The 25,991-nt window shown below is 39.4% G+C and overlaps 1 protein-coding gene across 1 annotated transcript in view; it reads right to left on the bottom strand.

Moving 5' to 3' along the window:
- Positions 1 to 2,716: 2,716 nt before the first annotated feature.
- Positions 2,717 to 25,991, bottom strand: part of Ndfip2 (Nedd4 family interacting protein 2) — a 49,960-nt gene continuing 26,685 nt past the window's right edge. Inside the window, exons 2-8 of the mRNA XM_052190726.1 lie at positions 21,122 to 21,293; positions 17,445 to 17,578; positions 14,769 to 14,862; positions 12,034 to 12,158; positions 8,137 to 8,203; positions 5,704 to 5,809; positions 2,717 to 3,702 (exon numbers count right to left, since the gene is read on the bottom strand). Of these exons, the coding sequence (XP_052046686.1) occupies positions 5,706 to 5,809; positions 8,137 to 8,203; positions 12,034 to 12,158; positions 14,769 to 14,862; positions 17,445 to 17,578; positions 21,122 to 21,293 (696 nt within the window). The 3' untranslated portion in view covers positions 2,717 to 3,702; positions 5,704 to 5,705. The remainder of the gene's footprint in view (positions 3,703 to 5,703; positions 5,810 to 8,136; positions 8,204 to 12,033; positions 12,159 to 14,768; positions 14,863 to 17,444; positions 17,579 to 21,121; positions 21,294 to 25,991) is intronic.

Below are 25,991 nucleotides of genomic sequence, written 5' to 3' on the forward strand. Positions count from 1 at the left end.
CACACACCATTGTGTTTCCTTTTATAGGCAAGAACACTGTTGAAATAACAAATGGCAGAATCTCATCTAACAGTTGAACTTTAGCAAGAAAGATATCTTGAAAATAATGTTAGTATTTCATGACTACTTAACGAGCAACACAAATGATACAATAAACACTAAATTCCACTCTTTATTAAACCTTATCAACTGTAATCAAATATAACTTCTTTTTGTTTAAGAATTTAACACCCCGGGGCCCGAACAGAAGGCTCAGTGGTTTAGAACACCGACTGCACTTACTTACCTCTGTTTCATTCCTGGCACCAACACGGCAGCTCCTAGCTGTCGCTAACTCCAAGATCTGACACCCTCGCACAGACAGACTTGAAGGTAAAATACCAATGCATATAAAAGTAAGTATTAAAAAAGAAAGGAAACTGAAAAGAACTTAACCTCCTCTTTTGGTTCCTGCCCTTCACAGTTCCTTTTCTTAGGTAGCGAGTTACAGTCCCAGGACTTTGGAGAGTGGGAGGAAGCACTATCAAGACTGAACCAACCTCTGCCGGCAGCAGTTCTGAGCAGACTGCAGACACCCATGGGTCAGGAGAGCCTCTATCAGTCACTGACACCATGCTGGCACCCTTTAAAACAGCAAAAACCTGTTTAGGGAAAAGTATTAAGAAAATCTGACTTTTTCTGTGGACATTTTAAACTCTACTTTCCAATTATGAAAGAATTAACTGAAAAACCGTGGTATAGCTGTGTAATTTCAGCTGTGTGGGCAGCCGAGGCTGGCAGGCTGGCAATTTGAGGGCTGCTCTAAGCTGCAGGGTGAGTTCTGGGGCAAGGCTCGGATACTCTGTCTCAGAATAAAAAGAGGAGGGCTGGAGTTGTCACCCAGCGGCATAGTGTGTGCCTAGCCTCCACAAGGCCCTAGATGAAAAAGAAATGGGGGCGGGGAGAGAAGAAGAAAAAAATACTTGTGATCATCACTTTAACAACTGAAATTTATGAACTACTTTAAAGACATACCATAAGTAAGATTTATCTGGCAGGCTTAGAGTAATTGGTTAACGATTAGCGGTTTTCTTTTTTATGAAGTAGAAACTTTCACTTTAAAACTTAATATAACAGGACTCATATTTTAACTTTCAATTTTTAGACTCCATCCTAATGCACTAAATAAAAATACACATTCGTCTATAAAATAGTCTACTATATAACTATATCAAAATGGATTATTCAACCCATAACAAGCTTATTCAAACATAAATAATATATACCCTTAAGGTATTTTTACATTAATACCCAAGCCCTTAATCATAGCCATTCAAATGGCTTAGACCCTGCATTTTGACTGTCTTTAAGGCATCGTGTAAAGGTGGTAAAGGGTTCTCCAAAACACAACAGTTGTTCAAACTCACAGGAAATGACAGGACACGTGTGGGGCTCCACAGATCTAAAAAGGCACGCTAGGTTTTTAACTAGCACATCTATTGATCCTGCTTGGATGATGAGATTTACAGCTACTGTTCAACTATTACAATCACCAAGGATTAGGTAATGTACATTTGAACTTTATAGATTTAGGAGAGAAATAAAAACAAAGTTCTATGTTGGATCAAAATGGCCCATACATATGCAGAAACAAGTTGTGAACGTTTCAAAAGCTAAGTTGAAATGTTTGCAAATTGATGCTTGGTAGCTGAGCTTCCTCGTATTTTAAGTTACTTCACTTAATCCGCAACATCAATGGGCGGTTTAATAAAAGGATTTGCCATAGGAATGAAGAAAACACTGAGCCCCAGCACTGATGAGCTCTCTGGTACTACTGCCTCTCCCTGTCAGGTGATGAAGCTCACCACGTGGCCGGCAGGCTCGTCCACGAAGCTCACCGCGCAGCAGGCAGGCTCACCCACGTGGTCGGCAGGCTCGTCCACGAAGCTCACCGCGCAGCCAGCTCGCCCACGTGGCCGGCAGGCTCGTCCACGAAGCTCACCGCGCAGCCAGCTCGCCCACGTGGTCGGCAGGCTCGTCCACGAAGCTCACCGCGCAGCCAGCTCGCCCACGTGGTCGGCAGGCTCGTCCACGAAGCTCACCGCGCAGCCAGCTCGCCCACGTGGTCGGCAGGCTCGTCCACGAAGCTTACCATGTGGCCAGCAGGCTCACTCACACGGATGCTTTACTTCAAGGGGAAATCAACAGGAAAGACTCTAGGAAGGAGAGGAGGAAAGGGAACTAGGGAAAACAAGTTAGGAGGCTCAGTTAGCAACTGTTTATCAAAACAATGAGAAAAGCATAAAATACAAGAAATATAAGAGGTAATAAAATAATAAATTATATTTTTTCCTTAATCGGCCCTAAAGAGTTAGATGTGCTTTTTAGACATAGTGTTGCAGTCAATTTTATATGTTCTTTAAGGCTATGTTAAATGTATTTTTATATGTAAGCAGTAGTGTAATTTCCTTCATTTTTACTATTGGCATTCATAAGTTAAGATAACATGAAAACCATGAAAGACAGAAAATGATTTGTAAGGAGGCTAGCATTGTAGCTTCTGATGTAAAAGTAGGTTCCAGTTGGAGTAATGGTCTCACACACACACACAGACACTCCACATCCTGCATTCATTCCATAGGTACATTTCAACAACATGAGATTAGGGATTCTGAGTATCTCAATTCATGTCGTATGTTTTTACAAATTAATCTTGAAATCACTAAACAAGGCACTATTTACAGAACAAGATTTTATTTGCTAAGCTTAACAAATAAACATTTAAAGAAAAATGATTACAGTAATACTGAAAGATACTTTTATTGGCTTTTTAAAAGAAATGCAAATGAGAATATATTTGGTAAATTAATTTTTAAATTGTCTTAGATGTAAATAAATAGAAGATCTAAAGCAATCTCTTCTTTTAAGAACTGTAAGGTGAGTGATCTTAAAATCTAAGGTTCTCATCTGGAAACCCCTAGAGCCGGCACAGGCTGACTAGTTCTTTAAATGGGATTTGGTAAACTCATTTTCTTAAAGTTCGTCCTAAACCACTCCATCTTTAACAAAGTTTATTTCTATATATTTAGTTTACTTAATTTAAAATTAATGAAAAGATAGCTATACACAATTTAAGAAAACAATGTAAAAAGCAACTTATGCATGGTTATTTACAGGAGATTTCTAAATAATATCATATTCAAAAATCTGACAAATTCTTTCTAATAACCACACCACAAGTTTTAATAAACATCATATATAACAAAGAATATTTCATGTGTGGAATTACTAGATCAATCTAAGAGCCAGAAACTAAAGCATTTGACAAGATTAATAATGTAATTTTTATTACGCTAATGGTCACGTCAGAAGCATTTACATGCTGGAAGACTGTTTATTACCCAGTTCTTCCAATTGTATCAAACACTGATTAACAGAGTATGACTGGACTTTGCTGCTACAACTTTACAGATTCTTTCAAGTATATGCATATCCTTAAGACAAGCACATATGCAAATGTGCAAAATAAATGAAATACAGAGAATTAAGGAATGAACAGAAATGGCTTTTAGCATAAACCACCCTGTCATTTAATTCCGAAGCTCCACCCTTCACTACATTTCCTTCTGCTCTCAGTAGTTTTCTGTCTTAGCAAAGTTGTAGGTTACAGACGATGTGGACATTTCACATTGGTATAAGAAAGGAATGACGGGCTGATGCCACCTAGAGACAAAAGAGAAGCTTTTGAAAGTGCTAAGTTATACTTGTAATTATAATACAATAAAAACACATTTTGAACTCCATTTCACTAACTATATAACAGTCTTTGGGTTAAGATAAAAATGCACTCACTTTTTACATTTTTCTAAAAGACAAAACCTCTATAAAAAGACCTTCACGTAGTCTATGATATTTACATTATAATTGACTCATAAAAAACTACAAAATAATCGCACTACTCAGGGAACAGTGTTCACTTACCAATATTTTTTGCCTTTTATTTTACTGTTAATACTACCAAATCCTTGGTGCCACTGTTCACAAAAACATTCTAACAATTAAAAAGAAAATTGAGTGTCTTTTCAGAGTAGGGAATATTAAGGAACACTTAAACTAATACTTTCATATAATCCAGAAATATATTTTATATAGACATTATATTTACATGCGTGTTCTTCAGCAGAAATAATGGTATATCCTTTTAACTTTTAAATTTTTAATTAAAATACAATTACATCATTTCCCCCTTCTTTTTTTCTATTCTCACCTAAGTCCCTCTTGGAATCAAGAGACCATTTGGCTGTTTAATAAATGTGACTACACACAATTTCTTTTTCTTTAACGGTTCCCATCGTATGTATGTGTGTGTGTGTGTGTGTGTGTGTGTGTGTGTGTCTAAATATAAAACTACAACCTGAATGGTCCCCTTACTGTTATCTACATGTATACAATTTCAAGGCTGACCACCTGGTACTGGATAACCAATTAGATTGCTCATCCCTGGGAAAACTATTTCTCCCAATCTCAGCATTCTTTGGTTGCCTATAGCTCTTTGTCTGTGGGTGAGATTCTTAAGTCACATAAGTAGTCAAGTCATAAACCACACAGGTTACTTACAGGAAGGAGTATAATCTCTCAATAGCTACAGTGGATTGGTTTCAGGACCTCTCTCCAGTGTCAAGCTCCTCAGATGCACAGAATAGCATGGTATGGTATGTACACATACAGGGATATAGCTTCTGCTAGACTGCATCACCTCCAGTTACATGCAATACTTAATACATTTTAAAAGCCACACAAATGATTGCTACACAGAATTTTTTTTGAATAGTAGCAAGAAAAAAATGTACATATTCAGAATGGACGAAATTCTTTGTCAAATATATTAAAATCCATGGTTGGTTAAGCACATAGACACAGAACCCATAAATACAAAGAGCTAAGTAAAGAAATACGTGTTTATGTGAAGAGGCCATTTGGCTGTTTAATAAACGCGACTACACACAACTTCCAGAAACTCCCGGGTAACTAGGGTTCTCTCTGCTCATTTCCTTCTCTTTCTATGGGACAGTTTCTCAGTCACAAATCTGTAGTCTTTCTAATTTTTCACTGGATAGATCTCCATGGACTCTGAGTTACTTTTTCAGAATATCCATTCTTCCTATATAACTATTTTGTTATAAAAATTATGCTTTTTAAAGTCTTCAAGTTTTTCATTAAAAGTTGGAAGCAGGATTTAGGTTTCCCTGGGGACAGCGGGGCGCACCTGTAACCTCAGGATGGGAGGTCCCAGGTTTGAACAAGCGAGGGCTAAGCAGCACAAGCCTGTCTTGAAGACCAAGGGCAGAGGTTAAAGCGCTTGCTTGTTCCACATGCAAAATTCTGGGCTCAACCCCAACACCACAAAAACAGAGGAGGAACCAGGAAGTGGGATATCATTTGAGATGCAAATGAATGGAATGATTAATAATTTTAAAAGATAAAAAAAATTAAAAATAAAAAAATACATATAGCTTTGTTTATAATTTTATATTTTAAAATTTAACTTCATGAAATTCCACTTAAATGTTTTATCTAAATTGATTGAAAAGGTCAGCAACTTATTAAATTTCAATAAGCTATTAACGGTACAGCCATAATAAATATACTACATAAATATTTAATATGTATCTGGAAAATATGACTGTAATGTAAATAAACAAGCATCATATTAACATTTCTTACCTCTATAGCAGGAAGAAGTATCGTGTTCTATGCGCAGCTGCCATACTTTCAGACATGTTTCTGACTTTTAGGTAATTAACAAATCCTCTGAAGAAAAGGAGCAGGCCTGAGGAGAACGAAATGACAGACACATTCTTACTTAAGGGAGCATGGCAGAACAGCCAAGTGTAAATATGACCCCTTCTGCTCAAGGAGGTAAATCTGCAGATTCCATTTATTCTATAGTAGATCTTAAACTACAATGATAACCCTATTATGATAAAATATGACTTCATTGACATTCTTTCAATTTCTTAATCCTGTTACAAAATTAAAGCAAATGAAAGCTATGAAAATCCCAACGACATGGAAGGACAGACACAGCAACGGCTGTACACGAGGTCAGCACACTTTCATGGGCCCACTTCTATAACGCTTGCCTTTTGGGACACTTTCCAATGACTGTAATACTGAGCAAATGAAGGTGTTGGTTCTTAAAGTAATCGGACAAAATGAGTGTACACAGATGTTAACAGATAAAAAATAAGACTGGCAACATAAAGTGCCTGCCACTTGGGAAATCTATATTCAAAGACAGACAAATTTTAAGTTTTTATGTTTAACTAATAAAAGACTGGTATCAAAACCTAAGAGGAGGCAGGATGGTCTTTGGGAAGCAGTCACTCTAGTGATCTCTTTGTGATTAGATGGCTGATGGATTAGATGCTCTCTAAGCAAAACACTATTTTTAAATAAAACCCATTTACATCACATACATCTTTAATAATTTAAAAAGCAATGCCTATGAAATACTTTATAGAGTTTCAGATGAAAAATACTAGGTAAGTTCAGAAGTACTAACACTCTCAGTGCAAGCCTTTGGAATACTTAAGCATACAGTTTTCTGGGACACACTTATTCACTCCAGTAAATTCATAACCAGAAACAGTGGGGAGGACAAAATCAGAGGCACGTATGTGTGACTTCTTTCACTATTCATGAGGTGCTGTGACTATGAACTAGTCCTCAGCCCACTCGCAGCAAGTAATCGGAGCATACAGAAGGACGTGCCACAGTCTAGAGAGAAGAGGCACACACACACTGATAACTAAATGAAGGACTAGACGCCAGGTAAGTTTTGCCCCACTTGCTACTACACCCAACTCTCTCCATCTGTGATCCTGTCTCTCCAAAGTCTACCCTCATTCCCTACCAGATGCAAGGCAAAAACATAAACACTGGTTTTTGTTTTTCAAATACAAAAGCACTATTGAAAATAGCAGACATTTTGTGAGATCCCTTCTTCTGCCTATGGTGGCTGGTTCTTAGATCCAGTTTGTTCTAGTTAGGCATTTTCTAAATTAAGCCAATTCACTTCTAAAGCCCACTCAGTGACTCCTAGTCTTAGCATCCTACTGGTATTCAGCATTGTTTAAAGTATATGGCAGCGACATTTTTAGTGCTGATGAAGTCTGCATCCTCCTGTCAGTAAATGCTAGGCCTGGGTTCTGTTGAGGAGCAGGGCCGTCGGCACTCCTGCCCAGTTACCTACCTCCAACTGCACTCACCCCTTATAAATGGGCATAAAAGCAAATACGAGTTTAAATGCTTCTGAGAATTCATAGGGTTCTTTTTTTTTTTTTCAATTTTTAGATAAGAGATTCAATAAAAAGCAAAGAATTCAAGAAGTTAGGATAAAATTAACAATATATAAACCCATCTTAACCCTTAAATAATTATGACTCCCCAACCTAGTTACAACACTAAGATAATTTTACCATAATATTACATTAAAAATTTAGTGACTTTAACTGGCCACCAATATTATATCTTCCAAAAAATACTCAAAGTCCAACCGCATGACTAAAAATCTATAGAGAAGACTGCTACCTACTGAAATCTAAAAGAATTAAAATGAGTCAATAGTCAAGACATTTGAAATATGGACCAAATATTTCAAATATGAAGCTAAAATTAACTACATATTATTGAAAACTCAAATTTCATCAATACAATAAAAAATATGCCTTACAAAAGAGACAACTAAACAGATGTACTGTGATCATTCTTTCCCTGCATTGGTGGGTTAAGGATTCATAAAAGGCATATTTCAAAAGCATAAAGAATGTTTCTGTGATCCAAAAACAAGAGATAGCATTGAACTACAACCATCCCCCCATGCTGCATTATCTTTAAAATTACGCATGTGTGTGTCCTAAGATAATTAATAAAGATAACTATTTTAATTAGGTAGAAAATTCAAATTCTGTAGCACTTACTTACCATCCAACCACTTCTGTTCCCTATGCTGATAAGAAGCTATGTGTTGCAAAACTTACTTCTGCACCACTAGTAACACTACTTACTTGCACTTTATGAATTTTTAGAAATACCAGTTAAACTGAATAATAAATTAAAATTATTCAAACTCAACTGCATTAAGAATAAACTTACCAAGTACAAGAAATATCCACCAAAGCCAATATTGTCCATTGAAATAGCCAGTAAAATAGTCAGAAAACTATGGGGTAAACATAAATATATTAATCATTTGTGTAATTAAATTTGAACATCCAGATTATGTTGGGTTTCAGAATAAAATATCTCTTTAAATAATCTGTAATGCATAAAAATAGCACAAAAGGAAAGCCCAGGAACAATACTTAATGGTAAATATATATATTTGAGAAAAAAATTCTTATGCGATTGCAAACTTCTACAAAATACTTTATAAACAAAAACTCCAAATTGCTTGCAAGGAGATAAGGGCCTGTCCTGTTTTATGCTGGATTCAAACACTGTTTTTTGATTGAAAGGTTGATGTCAGTTTCTTATATTCTCCCAGAGCCACAGCTCCCATCCCAAGTGGATTGAACAACCTGTGCTTGGGACATTAACACAAAAGCCACATTAGTTTAATCTTATCAGATGGGGATGTTCTGGGAACCTCTGAAATGAAGGTTTTGACCTTCTGTTACACCCCCTACTGTTAACCACTGCCACAAATACTAGGCACATAAAGACCCCCCAACTCAGTAGAGACTTTTTATTTTCAAACTAGATGCTTGGCATTCAGCTCCCAACAGTGAGCTGAGAACGGCTAAATGAACCTTGACATGGCATTTCAACAGTTACTGCTGGCCGCATTAGGTGCTCTTTTATTCTGTGTGAGGTGGGGATTCAGCAGGCAGCTGGAGGCAAGGCCTCACAGCAGAGAACACGGTACCTTCTCTAGAACAACATTCTACTCACAGAACTTCAAAGTTTATCAATCCAGTGTTCTTAACTTATTGGATAATAATCCCCAATTTACACAGCATCTTAAACTGCTTCAAAATAATTATTTTCAAGTGTTTCAGATAACATATTCTAAAAGTTAAAAACAAAAAAAACAAGATTATTTTAACTGATTTCTTTCTACTGATTTCCATATTGAATCTAATTTATCTAAAATTGTGGAAAATGTAGAATGATGCTTGAATCTGAAATTAATTAAAAGTATTTCCAACTATTTGTTAGTAATTTCCATAAGAGCTTAAAACTCTACAGCTTTGGTAATAGTAAAAATACAAATTATACAGGGTACTGCAGCCTGGGAAGCATATGAATGATTATCAAAACATGTTTTTAAACCCTCTCAGATACGTTCTTTGGAGTAATTTTAAATTAGTAAAGAGCTATTATCTATATTCTAAACTAAAAGTTTTAGAAATTCACAATATCTCAGCCTTTTGGAATATATTAAAACTGCCATTGTTGCAGACTCCCACATATAAAATACACGCAATGAGGGGAAAACATAATTGAAAAATTACTTTTTATTCAAGATAAGTTTCATAAGTCGTAGAAACTGTAGGGGAAAAAAGGAAAGAACCAAAACAATATATTTTCAATGCTCTACATATGTGACCCCCAATAAGCATCAACCAGAAACTCCAATGAGAGAGTGAGGTCCTAATACCTTCAAGGTACAGGCTGCCCAGTATGGACTGACTTTCTTCTTGTGATCAGCATTGACTCTGGTAAAGTATCAACTTGGAAAAGTTTAAATACTGGTTTTTGAATAGTTACCGTGTTCTATGACTTCAATGAGATATTCCATTTGAGTAATAGCAACAGTTCTGTTGGCAATACAGCTACGTCTGGACAAATGTAACTCCAACTCTTTTCAGTTTCTCTAGCAAGAAAATCTGCAAGGGCAGTATTATAGCTTTGTCTTTGTGTATATATAGCATCTAGCTGATTTAAGCTCATGGTAGAAACTGACAAGACATCATTTGAAGTAAATTTAAAACAGAAACTATCAGAGGATAGTTCGCACAATGATTCTACCTTCAATCATTTTATAATAGACCCCAACAGATTAACAGTCAAAACCTATAATCTGATATTTCCAGTATAGGATTGGTTAGAAGAATCAAAATCCTGCAAAGCTACAAAACAAATCCCAAACTAATAAAAATATCATTCAGAGTATTAATATTTGTACAGTATCTACTTTTAATAAATTAATAAAACAAATGTATTATCAAAATGTCAGAAGCATTTAACAGAAGTAAACATTTTAGACTTCTAATTCTACTGAAAATTTTAGCAAGATTTAGCTCTTTCAATTAAAAAGTAATGTTTAAGTAAATAAGTAAATACTGTTTGTAAATTTACATACTCTAATTTAGTAATTGTATAGCAACATTTAAAATTCTGTGAATAGACTTGTGACCTCAGTTTCTTCAAATACACAGAAGTGTTCTTAGAATCAGCTTTCGTGCTCCTCCCAAAGGTAGTAACTAGGAGGGGGCTTACTCCAGCTGTTGGCACCCCTGTGGATAAACATGTGGCTAGTCATGTGACTGTACTTCTCTTGTAAACTGTCTGACACACTGAATGACAATGGCTACTACATTAAGACTTTAGTCACCCTCATCTTCAGGCTCCATTCTTCAGGGTCCACTGGCTTTAGAGTGAGGCACAGACAGCTTCTCAGAAAACTAGACACAACAAATAAAACTACCCTTGATCATCCTAGGTCCACTCTTTAAAATCTAGAGGAGAGACTGCAGAAATGGCTGAATACATAAAGACACTTGTCACCAAGTCCAATGACCTGAGTTTGAACCTGAAAATCTATATGAAAGGAAAGAACAAGTTCTCTCTAGATGTTTTCCAAATCACAGACAGAGAGATAGAAAAGTGCAAGCACGCGCATACACACGCACACATGAAAGCTATAAAAGCCAGGTAGAAACATTTTTGAAAAACAAAGCCCAAAGAAAACCTTCAAGAGGCAAAAGTAAGAAACAAGCTAGATGAATTTGCCTGACAAGAAAAGAGTAAGAAAAGGTTATTTTGTTTTCCCCTAAACACCATCTTGTAAGTTATATAAAGTACAGAAAGTTATTTTCAAGAACAGGAAATTAGGAAAGGATTAGAAAGAACACATGAACAGGGAAGAAGATTTTTCAATAATCAATCTCTCTCTCTCTCTCTGTCTGTCTGTCTGTCTCTCTCTCCCTTCCTCTCTCCCTTCCTCCCTCCCTCTTTCTCTCCCTCCCTCTACTATAGGGTCTTACAATGTACCCCATGTGGCATCAACATCTTACTGGCTTGACTCACAGGCTGGGCTGTGGGTGTGTGCCACATACCCAGCAAGAGAGAGTCCTGACCACGGTTTCATAGGCCTTTACTTGTGAGCCTCCAAAGCTTTAAAGAGGGAGAAACTAGTTATTATTTGAAACAGAGTTTTTCCAAGACTCGTCTCTTGTTGTATTTCTAAATGTTAGAGTTCTCAGTCAGATTGAATATAATTTTTAAAAGTCTTGGGCAAGCTCTACACTATTCCTGGTGACCTTGCTATCTCTGTGACCAACCTTAAGATCAAATGGACATTTAAACCATCCTTGGAGGACTTTATGTTCACACTAACTTATTAAACAGAAACCTCTGTTTTATTTAAGGCTCCCTTGTATTCTATCACAGCAACAGAAAGCATGACTGGTTCCAACAGAAATGCTGTTATGATTTCTGAATACTACAGTTAACTGAGCAAGGTGTCCTCCTCCCAGTCTCTGAAATAATCCCCCAGGCAGTTTTTAATCAACTTAAGAACAAACAAAGAAAATGCTGAGAATATTTAAGTAACTTAAAGAGAGAGCACAGATACAAAAAAACTGGAAACATTTTCTTATTTCAAAGTTTCTCCCTAAGTCTTTCACACAGTCATGACACATACAGTTTTACTAAACTGCCACAGTTACAGAATCAGAAGTGTAAAACTTTACTCAGTGGAATGCGTGTGCATAAAGCAACAAGATGATGAACAGACATTTACATAGAAATGATCAGGATGCTCACCCTGACAATGAGGATCCACTTGATCAGGGAGAGGCCAAACCCACAGATAGCACCGTATCTGCCAGCAATGGTGTTGGTGATGCAGAAGGACAGGCAGAATCCCAGCCAGTTGAATATGAATGCCACTACAAATGACAGACATGTGTTTGTGAGGTCATAGTCTGTATACAAGTAAACAGGATCACAGCAACAGCAATGCTTCGCGCGGGAATAAAACAGCGATTCATTTTATTCGCATTTTATGCGCATGGGCTGCCCTTAGAGACCGCCACAGCTTGCTGTCTGCAGATCTATCAATCACACCACTGGTCATCTCAGAAGGACGTCAGGACAGGAACTCAAACCAGGCAGAAACTGCTGCAGAGGCCATGGAGGATATTGCTTAGTGGCTTGCTTCAGCAAGGCTCTGTCAGCCTGCTTAGAGTCAGTTTACATAAATCCAGCATACCAAGTCACAATTCGCATTTCAAAACAGTCTTCTGGCTCTCTTTTTTGTTACTGTTGTTTAAGTTACAAGAACACTGTTTTTTCTTTCAGTTTTCCTATAGTCTAAAATAAGAATGATCTGGGTAATAAACTGTAATGTCTCATTCTAATACAAAGATTTTGACACACATAATACAAATGGCTAAACCCTGAAGGAAAAGTTTTCTCAAAATGATCTACCACATTTTAAAGCACTAGCATTCAAACTCATTTCCAAGCAGATAAGTTATCTTTTGGATCATATCTAGAGTTGAATTAACTGACTAGCAACTCCATTTCTATTCTCTTCAATTTTTTTAAGAGGCACTTTATGATACTGCCTGAATGAGATTACTTCTAATATTTTTACTAAACATTATTCCGATACACATATTTCCTCCCTTTTATTTTCTGTACATGAAAATGTAATTATGTCACTACATTTTATTGTAAATGTTTTCAAACATTACATAAGTAAGAAGCAAAAAGATATATGGTGTAAGTAGAAAAGTCAAGAATTGAACCTAATTAAAGATTTTTATTAAAAATCGTATATTTTGTGATGTTGTTTGCAGAAATATAACCTGAAATGCTTAAGTTATAATAAGTTCTATTAAAGCCCGTTTAAGCATGAACTATAAACCCAGTTGCAATCTGAAGAATAACCACTAGATGGTAGTAATTACAAACAAATCTGTTTATCAAGCCAGGCTCTTGCATACCAAAAGGAAAAAAAATTATATGAAGTATCTGTAAAACAGAAATAACTTGTAGAAATATAATTTCACAGAATTTTACTAAAATCTATATATTTTGCATTAAATCCATGAATATATTATTTATTTAAATATATTCATAAATATCATTCATATATATATATTCATAAATATCACTGACCAAAAATAATCTAGTATATCTAAGTTACCAAACATGTACAACCTTTATAAGGAAAGTATTTTTAAATCTAAAAGATACATATTAAATAAAAGCTAATGGGGTAAAGGAAATGATACAAGCTCCTCAATCGCTGGTCTAACTGCTTGGCCTGCTCCAAGGACCCCTCACCTCTGTGAGGGGTGGGATTATAGGCGCTGCCACACCTGCGCACCATGGGCGAGGGCTCTGAGCCCTGGACATGGCAAGCTGGGCCGTCTGCAAGCCCCCAAGATTTCTTGGAAGATGTCATCAAAGAAAGGAACTAATGTTTAAGATATTCTTTATGTAAACAAAATATGTGAAGAATTTGATATTAACATAAAAGTTTACTAGTTGAGTAAAAATCAAAGATTAAAAACTAAGGTTCACTAGACTACTAGTACAAAAAAAAGCAGTAAGCAGTCATCTGTAACCAAGGAGTTCACTGCCTTCTCACTGGATCTGCCTTATCCAACTAAAATCACAGCAAGACAGACTCACTACTTAAATATCACAATCCTGGATAGCAGCGCAGCTATAACTGGGACTGAAGAGAAAGCTGCCCGCCACTCCTCCCCTCACTGCTGTGTCATCGCAGCGATGAAGTGAAGAGAAGCCCGGGCGGGGCCTTGCAGCTGGGAGAAGGGCTGTGCCGACCTCCACACTGAATGCAGCTCAGCACACCAAGAGTGACTCTCTACCTTTGAAGTTGGGTGTATCATTTTACATAAGTAAACTATTTCTCATTTTAGCCCTAGAATAAACCATACATGACCTAATAAGTTTTCACTGAACATTAGTTGTGATGTTGGCTTTAGCCATTGAAACAGTTTGCTGCATGCCTTAATATTTATCAAAGAATTTAATTTATACTAATCCCTGTGTTAGGAAATATCAAATACTATGACAGTCTTCCCTCACAGTTTAAATTTGCTATGTAAGTCAAATAATTAACAATGTTGTATGATGTTTAGTTTTCTAACTGTCTCCATTTTGGATTTACACATCCATACCTCTGTGACACTGCTATGGGCCTTCAGACGTTTCCCTTCCCCAACCCTTCTGGCTCAAGGCCTCTGAAAAGAGGTCTTCTTGAGTCCAAAGCAGAAATGCAGAGTTCACTGTATATACACCTCCAGCCTTAGATGGTCAGTAATGTTTCTTTTAAATTCTCATTCTGCCTTTTCCCCTGCAATCAACCATGATGGCCTCAATCAAAATTACCTAATAAAGGCTTAGGCAATTTACAGTTTAAATGAGGTATCCTCATGTTAGCAGTAATTTTTCCTTCAGTTATTTTAAATATTTATATTTATACCCAATATTTCTTAAAAGTGCCAGGAAAGGTCACTCACTGAAAAATGCCAGCATGAAAATGCCATCGTTGCCGACCCTGAGCTGGTCCACGTCACTGAAGTCATCCCGTGGTGGGCACTCTTCCTCTTGGTTCTGTAAAACAACAAAACACTGCACTAAAACAATTACAATCTTCTCACCTTCAATTTAAGAGTTAGAACATCAGTAACAACTAATGCTCTCAAGTGGTCCTACAGAGAAGACATCAGCGCCATTACTTTATCACAGGTGCTGTGGAGAATCTTTAAAGGCAAATACAACAAAAGGGAGGTTGAGGGCTGGGCGCAGTCAGCACAAGGGCAGACACCAGAGTCGGGATCCCAACCACATTAGAAAGCATGGCACCGGCATGTGCAGTCACACAGATAGCTACCAGTGCTGGTGGGACAGAGGTCAGCACATTCCTAAAACTCATTGGCTGGCCTATCTGGTTAAACTGACCAATTTTTGGTTTAGTGAGAGCCTGTCTCATAAAAGAAAGGTGGAGAGAGAGAAAGAGAAAAGGCACCCCAATCCCAATAATACACCACCCAATGGTTACCTCAACCCTACACAGATGGAGGGAGGGGGAGGGAGGGGAAAAGGAAGAGAGGGAGGGAAACATCGACCTCAGGAAATGATACAAAGAAGGCATAAATGCCAAGTGGGAAATAGGAACGCTCATAATGAGTGATGAAATGTAAATCTGTACAGCCTCCAGTTACAAGTAGACAGTGTTTATTAAAAATAAAAACGTATATGCCCTGATCCATCAATTTTAATTCTTGAAATAAACTGTATACATGAATATACTATCACTTATAAGAAATAAAGCATTAAAAATTGCTTGTAGTGGTGGTATCAGGAGGAGACTGGACACATTTTAATTGCCCCTTAATGGCGGGCAGAGTTGAGAGAGCTCTACGTGTGTGTTTCCATTTCTTCATGTCTTCCACACAGGAACAGCGACGGCCTTTGTCTGTGTGCCTCCACAGTGGGGAGCCCTGCAGCTGACTGAGCCTGAGCAGAGCGGAGCAAGGGTGTGGCACTCTCACCAACCACACCCTCGTGACATGACCACTGAGGTGGGGTTAGCACCCAGGCCCTGCTGTTGCCCTGTGGCCTGGCGCTGGGTGGACACATGAGCAGGACCACGGCCACTGCGTGGACAATGAAGCCTTGACCCAAGCAACTTCCTCCTTCTTCCCAGAATACTGGAAACTGGCACACTAACAATATATCTGCAAGCTGTGTGCATCAGAATCCAAGTCAGTTCTTGATAGGCTGATAACTTACAGGATATACATCCTATTCAGCATTAAGATGTTCAAGTAAATTTAAACAAGTTTTTAATATCTTGATGTTTTTACTATTCTAATAATCTCTAAAGTATACTAAGTAAAATACTGTTTGTATAGTATACATTTTGCTTAAAAATAATATACTAACATATAAATGCTTAGAAATATAAAGAATTCTAAAATTACTTGCAAAATCTGTTATCACTAATGGCGTCTGAGATGAGGAAATATTACTCCACAAGATTCTGCTGGCTTAGCCCCATCAGTTCACACAAAACCACCCCACATGCTCTTCTAGAGCCCACAGCTCAGTCAGATGGAGGAGACAGTAAGAGAACCAAGTTAGGGACACAAACAGTAAAAGGTGTGAATGCACAGACAGAAGTCGGAAGACAAAGCGTGAGCGGTATATGGGGATGGGAGAAAAGGGAAAGGGGCGGACAGCAAGACACGAGCAGACAAGAAGACAGCAGCTTGGATGACAAACCATGGCAAAAAGGATCATGGGCAGTGGACAAGAGCGCGGTGGACACGGGGTCCACGGGAAGGCGGTGGACATGGGGTCCACGGGAAGGCGGTGGACACGGGGTCCACGGGAAGGCGGTGGACACGGGGTCCACGGGAAGGAGAACTATCTGGGCAGCGCTGCTCGGAATGAGCTGACGTGGATGAAAACGTCAGTGTAGGAGTAGCCTGAGAGCCTGTAAGCAGCCAGAGGTGACCTGTGAAGTTGGTTCGTACTCTCTTGACCCAGAGAACCCCACAAAATCATGCAAATCAAACAGTTCAAACTTTTGCATTCACTTTAAGAACATCAAGAAAACTGCCCAGGCCATCAAGGGTATGCACACCCACACAGCCACCAAGTACCTGAGGATGTCACTTTAAAGAAGCAGTGTGTGCCATTCTGGCCGTAGAATGGTGGAGTCAGTCGCTCAGGTGCGACCAGACCAAACAGTGGGGCTGGACACAGGGACGGTGGCCAGAAAAGGGTACTGAACTTTTGCTGCACATGCTTAAAAATGCAGAGAGTGATGCTGAACTTAAGGGTTTAGACGTGGACTCTCTAGTCATTGAGTACATCCAGTGAACAAGTGCACCTGAGATGCGCCGACGACGAACCTACAGAGCTCACGGTCGGGTTAGCCCAGACCTGAGCTCCCCCTGCCTCACCGAGAGGATCGTCACGGAGAAGGAACAGACTGATCCAAAGCCAGAAGAGGAGGCTGCACAGAAGAAATGGACATTCCAGAAGAAACTGAAGGAACAAAAACTCACGGCACGTAAATAAATTCAGCATAAAATAAATGCAGATTAAATAAAAAAAGGGGGGGGTGATAAACACATTGTAAATAAGTGACAGGGCGCCACCGCTGGGGCGGTGTGAAGACTTACTCGCTGAGGTGCATCTGCTGCGGCGGCTGCCAGGGCCGCGGCCTTAGCCTTCTCAGCCTCATCATATGTCGGAAGAGAGGTGGCAACACTGTACGGAGGTGGCACAGGGTAAAACTCACTGTACACGTCAGTATCTGAAGAGAGAGAGTAGAGAGCGGCTATTAAAGGAATTTAATGTGATTTTATGTCATGATCGTACTTTAATAACTTATAACAAGGCACTAAAGATTACTACTGCTCCTGTAGGTCTATAGTATAAGCTATAGAACACAAAATACTGTTAACACTTTTATAACCTTTTATTTGTCCCATATTTATTATAAAAAGGATGGGATGATAAATATCTAAACTCAAAAAAAAAACCACCTCAAGACTGAGAGTAATTTCCTTTGTATGTTGCATGTGTGCACATGAGGATATCCTCAGCAGTGCGTTCTCTCCTGCAGCTCTGTGTATTCTGGGGATCAGGCTCCCAGACTCTGAGGAGGCGGAGGTGGGACACCACAGCACGTGTGCTCACTAGTCTGCACACGCTCGCTCTACTCTCTGCCTCAGCCACGCCAATCAAAGTGAAGGTGGTGGAAGTTAGTAATGGCGGCAGCTACCAGCTCCGCAGCGCTGACCATGTTGTCTCTCTTCTCTCACATCGATGTTGGCAACCCTGAGATCTGGGGAGTGAAGTGACTTACCAGTCGCAGTCCCAGAGACAGGGACGGGCGGCCTCGCGGCCCCAAGTCCCTAATGTTTAGGACACTTTGTGATCTCTGCTTAAGACTTTAATTCCCTTCCCACTTTCACCAGGCTTTCCTTCAGTTTTCCCGATATCCACACAGTTCTTTACAGTTTTCTTTCAATTTATAGTTTCTGGCTCTGATTTTTAAAACATTTGGGAGAAATGGCCTCCAAAATTAGAGTAAATAGTAAGTATAAACTGCTCATTTTAAAAATAAAAGTACAGACTATATTTTCAATACGATTAGTGTAAGTCAAGTTTAGCATGACATTTATAGTAGAATCATAACCTCCTGAAAGGACAGATTCTAAAAGCAATGTGAAACATTGTGAAATATAAAATTTCCTCTACCTATAACTATAGTATTTTGATATTTTCTAAACTAACATATACTTTTCTCCATACTAGAACTTTCTGCATCTCCAATATGAAAAGTTTTTATTTTAGTATATTTTCAGCTACAGAGGCTTTAAGAAAAAAAATAAGTTATCAATATAGTCTAAGAATCTGAAGTGAGGCTGTTTGTAATCTAATGACAGAAAAGTGGTAATAACAATGTAATTGAGAAGCAAAACCTAAGTGAAAACAATATTGTTAATTCTGAAGTAATAATACTAAATTATAAATGTATAAACTATACAACTAAATAGCGCACATCATCTAAGGAAATATAATCTACTATATCAACAGCATGTAGCATCTTAAAAGTCTTCAACACAGAAAAGAATCAAGCCACTAACAAAACTTAAGTTCCTCATTTAATTCTGTGCTCTGTACCCAGGCATCTCATGACAGCCTCCATGCTGTTTCCCTGCCTCCTAAGGACTGCGGCCTCAGTGCTGCACTGCCACGCACTGGAGTCGACTTTCCACGAACATGGTGGTATTTCAGAGGGAAGCAGCATCTCACAGCAGTGTGCCATCAAACATACAAATGTCACACATGCTTCTCAGAGCCAGAGGAAAAAATCATAAAATAAGCTAGTGGTGAATATGATACAACACTAGGAAAACTAGGAAAGATAATGTTTAACACATAACTAAGAAACAAAACAATTACCAGTAACTTTTCACTAAAGAGGTTCCAAATCTAGAATTACTCAGTTCTTGTGATTAGAGAGATGACTACCAGGTTAGCCAAAACTGTAAAAGAATGAATACTCATCTCTACAGAGGATACTGTAACAATAAATGACTAGCAAATACCAGATCCCACTGGTTTTATAGTTGAAATATATCTAATCTTTTAAAATTACATGCTACATTATTCTGTGATCTCTAGATGACAGAAAAGCAGAAGCTTCTCAGTTTATTTTACACTGCCGAATAGTAACACTACAAAAACAACACAGAAAGCTGTCTGAGCTTTACGAAAATATTTGCAAATCTAAATCTGGAAAGATTAAGCCATAGTACATGAAAATTCATCCCAAAAAATAAAGATGGATGTACTTTTGGACTCTAATAATATAATTTTATTTCAGTAAAAACTATGTAATTTTCTGATTAAGTGCTAAGAGTGCCCCTGGAGCAGAGGCTCCCAGCCTTCCTGATGCTGAGACCCTGTAAAACAGTTCCTTGTGCTGTGCTGACCACAGCCTTAAAGTTATTTTCATTTCTACTTCACAATTATAGTTTGCTATTGTTATACATTAAAATATAGATATCTGTGTCTTCTGATGGTGTAGGAGACCCCTGTAAACAGGTCATTCAACACCCAGGGGTCTGGATGCACAGGTTGAGAACTAACGCTTTAGAGTGTGTCTGGCCAATGAGAGCGTTTCTCTGGTAGGCAAAGACTGCAGAAGAGGGCTCAGGGGAAGAGGGCGGAGCAGGCGTGGCGGGCAGCGCAGTCTCTGAAAGCTCTCTCCAAGGCACTAACAAGCACCCTGACCAGCTAGCACTCTAACGAACAAGCCTGCACACACAATGGAGCACTGAGGACCTGGGGACATGACTTTCAGACACTGCGCCTCAAGGGGGGACAGCAAGCGTTTGATCGCTTTACACATTACATACACAAAGGTGGGAGCCAGAGCACGCCAGCATGAGCCCCTCAGATGGGCACTGCACACAGAAACAAGGAGGCAATCTAACGACCTGTGCGTGCTCGCTTTTGTGGTGTGGTGCTGCTGATTAGTCCACGGGCCTCATGCAGACTGCCACAAAAGCACTCTCCCAGGAGCTGCAGCTCAACTTACAAAGGGTTGCTTTCATTCTGTTAACATGTTTTCAGTAACGAAGTTCGAAGTATGACTTCTAAGAGTCAATCATTTCTAAGAATTCTTCATAATGCACGTGAAATAGAGAACTTACACTTTTAGAAGTCTTAAACTTCTCAGATTATAGTAGAAAACAGACTCATACACTTATATAAACAATAATATAAAACATATTAGTATACTAAGTATCCTTGACCAATTGAACACTGCTGAGAGAGTATACACTGTGGCTGGAGAAATAACCATGAGTGGAGTAACTGACAGCGAAGACAGACAGCAGCAAGCAGGAACCGCTGACTTGTAATACAAGCGTCCTTACTACACGTGCGGCATAACACTGTGCACACTGTCCCTATCTGCTCACACCCACCCACCACACTCTTATTCCTATCATTATAAGCTTTCCATTAAACTTCATGAATATATAAGCATAAACATATAGGCACGTATATACAGACACACACACACACACACACACACACACGCCTCTGTGTTTGTTCCAAAGTTCACCTAACAAGTGCAATGCTACATGCCTGCACTCTGAGCACATAGCAGTTGGAAAGCTGACACAGGAAGATTTTGAGTTCTAGGCCATCCTGGGCTACACAGTAAGTTACAGGCCAGCTTGGGTTATAAAAATGGGCAATCAGCCCATTGAAAGACTTGATAATTACAATCATACTGTCAGAAAGAAAAGGACGCAGTGGAGCCAGGCCCTCTCACCTGAGGCTGTGGGACCGTCCACAGGGATGCTGCTATATGGAGGGGGGGAGGAGCCAGGGCCCAGCGCTGGTGCGGAGGAGGCGGCGGCAGCGCCCACGTTCTGTGCTGCTGAGCTGGAAGCGGGCGGCTGCTCTACAGCAGATGATTCTGAATTATCTTCTTCATTGTGAAGCTAAAGAACAAACAAGAAAAATAATGCAACCAATGTTACTCTCTTTTAACTTCAGCTAATTTTTAAAGATTATTTAAAATTTAAAGGTGTTCAGGAAAAAAATTAACATTTTAAAATATGATCAAAAAATTGAATCAGTATAGGGCAAAGCAAAAACAGGAAATAAATCTATTAGTAGTAGGCTTCAAGCAAGTGTATAGTTCTCAGCATCTTGCCCTGACTGTGCACTAAAATTTGGTTTCATGTTTACAATGTTAATACATATTTTCTGCAAGTAAAAGTATTTCTTGTTGATAAACAGAACACATGAATATTCTACACACATGGAGCTCTACGTGTCCCAACACCCCACAAATCTGCATACCTGCTTTTAAAAGCAAGGGTCAGAGGGACTTTTATCAAACACAACTGAGATGACTGCTAGCAAAATTAAATGTTTCATTTGCATCTAAAACTGCCTGCCTTAGTTTTCCCTCTATTACTGTAACAAACAACCATGACCACAAGAGGGTGATATTGCACCTCATAGGTTATAGTCTTCACCAAGGACATAGAGGCAGAGACCGCGAGGGAGGCTGTACTGGCATGCTCTCCATGGCTTGCTCAGCCTGCTTTCTTAGAGCACCCAAGACCACCTTCCCAGGACTGGCCCCACCCAGTGGGCTCTCCCACCTCACTCACTCATTCAAGAAAATGACCCTCACGCTTGCTTATGGGTCAGTCTGATGGCGGGATTTTCGCTACTTACAGTCCCTCTTCTCAGATTTTCAAGTTGAAAACACACACACACACACACAAAATACACACATACACACACACACCCCTAACCAGTACATTGCTGCTGTCTACTCTTATAAATAAAAAGCTATACAGCAGTACAGGGTGTAACTGGATTTGGAGATAATGAGGCCATAATACCACTGTGTAATACAAATACACAAGAACAATTCCAAATTTCTAGAAAGGTACACAAAGAATAGATGTTTAAGTTGGGAGAAGAAATTTCATTCTTGTTATTTGAAATTTTTACTACATATGTCAATTAATACGCTTCAACATTTTGTTTGTTTTTTGAGACAGGGTGTCCCTCTGCAGCCTTGGCTGGCCTGTAACTCAAAGAGCTCACCTCTGCAGCAGTGGCATTAAAGGCACTTTAATATTTTGAATAAAGTAAAAGGGAATCTGGGCACTTTAATATTTTTAATAAGTAAACTGGAACCTAAAACTTCTGGTTTTATATGTTTCAGAAGCACTGTTCGCTGTAAGAAAAGGTTTTCTCCAACATAAAATAGGGTAGAGATTGTTAGAGTAGTACTGTTTGTTGAAGATGGTACAGCACAGAACTCTAACCGGGCAAAATGTACCTAAATAATGCAAATCAGAAAAGATCCCTATCTTTTCAAAAAAAAGCAAAGGAAAGATATTAAAATCTATGAAATAATTGTCGACTAGACAATCAAATTTGTATTACCAGACCAGACTCACCTAAGCTTCAGGCCTGCGTATCCCTTTATAATCCACTTTAAAACAAAACAAAAGAAAATAAACAAACAAAAAACACCAAATAATGACCAAAAAGAGGATTCTTGACTTATATTCAATTCTTATCATCTCTCTCACTGTCCAGCTAATCTATATACTGTTGAGACCTCAGCTTAAAATCTCAGTCTCAGGAACTCATCATCGCCTATGAGCAGGGTTCTCTGACATACCTTTTCTAACTTGGAGATGGTCTGTCTCTGTGTAGCCTGCACTGTCCTGGCACCCGGATCTACCTATCTCACACACTTTACTTGTCAGGTTACAAGTCTGTGTTTTCTTGTAGGGATAAGAAACCAAACCCAGGCCCTCCCACAAACTGATCTCTACTACAGCTTTTTAACATTCCTAACCTAAGTATTCTTCGAAGGGCTTAGAGCATTTTATTTATGTAATCAATAACTCCCAGCAGGGCTCACAACTCCTTTTGCAGGAGAACATTATAGGTAACCATGGATATAAGAGGCTATAAAACAAGTATACAAATCAAACACTTAGTGACAAGAAATCAAAAGGAAATTCACTGTATGGAGTGATGCAGTCATCAGACTGCTTTCTAAATAACTATGTTTATGCAAGATAGATCAGCGCTGCTGTCACGCCCACTCAGAGGCTTCCTCACGCAGCGGTCAGCAGGCACTACAAAGGCCCAGGAAGGGTCGGGGAGTCAGACGGCACGAGCGCTAACACAGCGGACTGCACTATGTGCTTGTATGCACTTCTATGGACACATCACAATGAAATCCTTTATTAGGGATAACTAACAGATACTAACAGAAACATTAGAAAATAAATTTATTTTGAAGCAGGTCTTTGATATACACATATAATTAACCATTAAAGGTGAAAAGAAACCTCCATACAACTTAGGTAGATAAAGAAACAAATGCTGACTTAATGTTAAGTTCCGTGTCTTGAAACGACAAGACACAAAACATCTTCAACATCTATCACTTGACCTTATTCTTTGCAGACAGGGCCTGTCACTGAACCTGGACAGAGGCTAGTGGCCAGCAAGCCTCAGGGACTCTTCTGTCTCTGTCCCCAACAATGATGAAGCCACAGGTGTACACTGGCCGTGCCCAGCTTTTACGTAGGAACTAAAATCACAACTCAGGTCCTCACGCTTATGTAAGTGCTGTTACCCCCTGAGTCATGGGGCCCCTCAAACAGCAAGTTTACAGTTAAACACTGTAACTCAATATAACCCAAGGATATATTAATTTTATACTTACATACTGACAGATAGCAGCAGGAAAAGCAAGTCTGGTTTCTGTAATTAAACCAGTTTCTCTAAAAGCAAAACACGTTCTGTGTACAGCTAAAATGCTCCAGTTCAGAACTATAACTAGTCTCAAATCTGAGCTGAGCTGTTTCAGGTCGCGCCAGCTAGCACTGCACTGCACAGTGCAGCAGGAAGTACCGAGTCCGTGTATGTGTTCAGAACCAAACGGTAGGGCTGTATAACATAGCATTAGCAAGGACGGCCAGCACAGAGTACTGCCACAGACACCTTGAATTCAGTACGCTTCATTGGTACTTAATGTTTGGTTGTTGCACATCTTTACTGGCTAGTTTTGTCAACCTTCCACAAACTAGTGTACCCTCAGAAAGGAGGGAACCTCAATTGACAACATGACTCCTAAGCTGTAGACAAACCTGTAGGGTATTTTCTTAACCAGTGATAGATGGGGGAGGGCCCAGTCCATTATGGGTGGTGTCATCCCTGGGCTGCTGGCCTGGCTCTGGAAGAAATCAGGCTGAGGACACCATTACGGAGCACCCTTGTATGGCTTGGCATTAGCTCCTGCCTCCAGGTCCTAGCCCTGTTTGAGTTTCTGTCCTGACTTCCTTTAAAGATGGACTATGATGAGGAATTGTACGCCAAATAAACCCTTTCCTCCCCCCCCCCCCACTTGCTTTTGGACATAGCATCATGACCAAAATCTCAGCAACAGAAACCCTACCTAAGACAATAACCAGAATCCAATATTGCTGAGAAATTTTTGTGCCCCACTACTCAGTTATAGGACTCCCACAATTTAAAAAGCTATAATCCTAGACCATATCCAGGTTAGGCATAGCCCCCCACCCCCCAGCCCCCACCCCCCACCTCGGTTGAGGGACAGGGTCACCCATCCATCTCTAAAATTCTAACCCAGAATTGCTCCTATCTAAAGGAAACACAGAGACAAAGTGTAGACAAAGTGTAGAGCAGAGACTGAAGGAAAGGCCATCCACGGGGATCCATCGCACATGCAGACACCAAACCCAGACACTATTGTGGATGCCAAGAAGTGCTTGCTGACAGGAGCCTGATATAGCTCTCTCCTGAGAGGCTCTGCCAGATCCAGAGCCTGACCAGTACAGATGCAGATGCTCGCAGCCAAACACTGGACTGAGCACAGGGACTGAAGGAGCTGAAGGGGCCTTATCTGGCATCAGTGGGAGGAGAGGCCCTTGGTCCTGTGAAGGCTCAATGCCCCAGTGTAGGGGAATGTGAGGGTGGGGAGGCGAGGGTGGGTGGGTGGGTCGGTGGGGATGCACTCTCATAGAAGCAGGGTAAGGGGGGAATGGGACAGAGAGTTTGTAGAGGGGAAACTGGGAAAGGGGATAACTTTTGAAATGTAAATAAATAAAATATTCAATTGAAAAAATTTTAAAAAGCTATAATCCACAATGTGTTTTACTGGCCAAAGATATCTATAAAAGTGGAGATTATGTCTGTCTTAAATGCTGTGAAAGTAAAAGCCCTTATTCAGCCCTGCTTAAAATAAAAAGAATATGCATTCTTTGCAGGTTACTGTTCACAAAGAGAATATGAAGGAGCAAAATGAAAGAGAACAGTCTTGCTACTGTCCCTTGTGCTTTGAAGTCCCTCACAGCCAGGCACTGACTTCCTTAAGTTAGAAGGTAGGAATCAAAGTTTTCTCATCTCAAAAACTTCCTAAGAACAAAGACATCGTGTAGGTGGGGTAAAAATCTTATATAAACTTCTACTTTCAAAAAAAAGAAGCCACCTCTGCTTGAACCCCTCTCCCATGCTAAAGGTGCGGCAGGCCTGGGCGCTCCAGGACCCCGGTCTACGGGTGTGCACTAGGCCAGTCTCTCAGCGGGATGACTTATACTGCTTAAGATACTGTACCAACCAAAGCTCCG

This window comes from Apodemus sylvaticus, chromosome 8 (assembly GCF_947179515.1).
Source record: "Apodemus sylvaticus chromosome 8, mApoSyl1.1, whole genome shotgun sequence".
NCBI classification, from domain to species: domain Eukaryota; kingdom Metazoa; phylum Chordata; class Mammalia; order Rodentia; family Muridae; genus Apodemus; species Apodemus sylvaticus.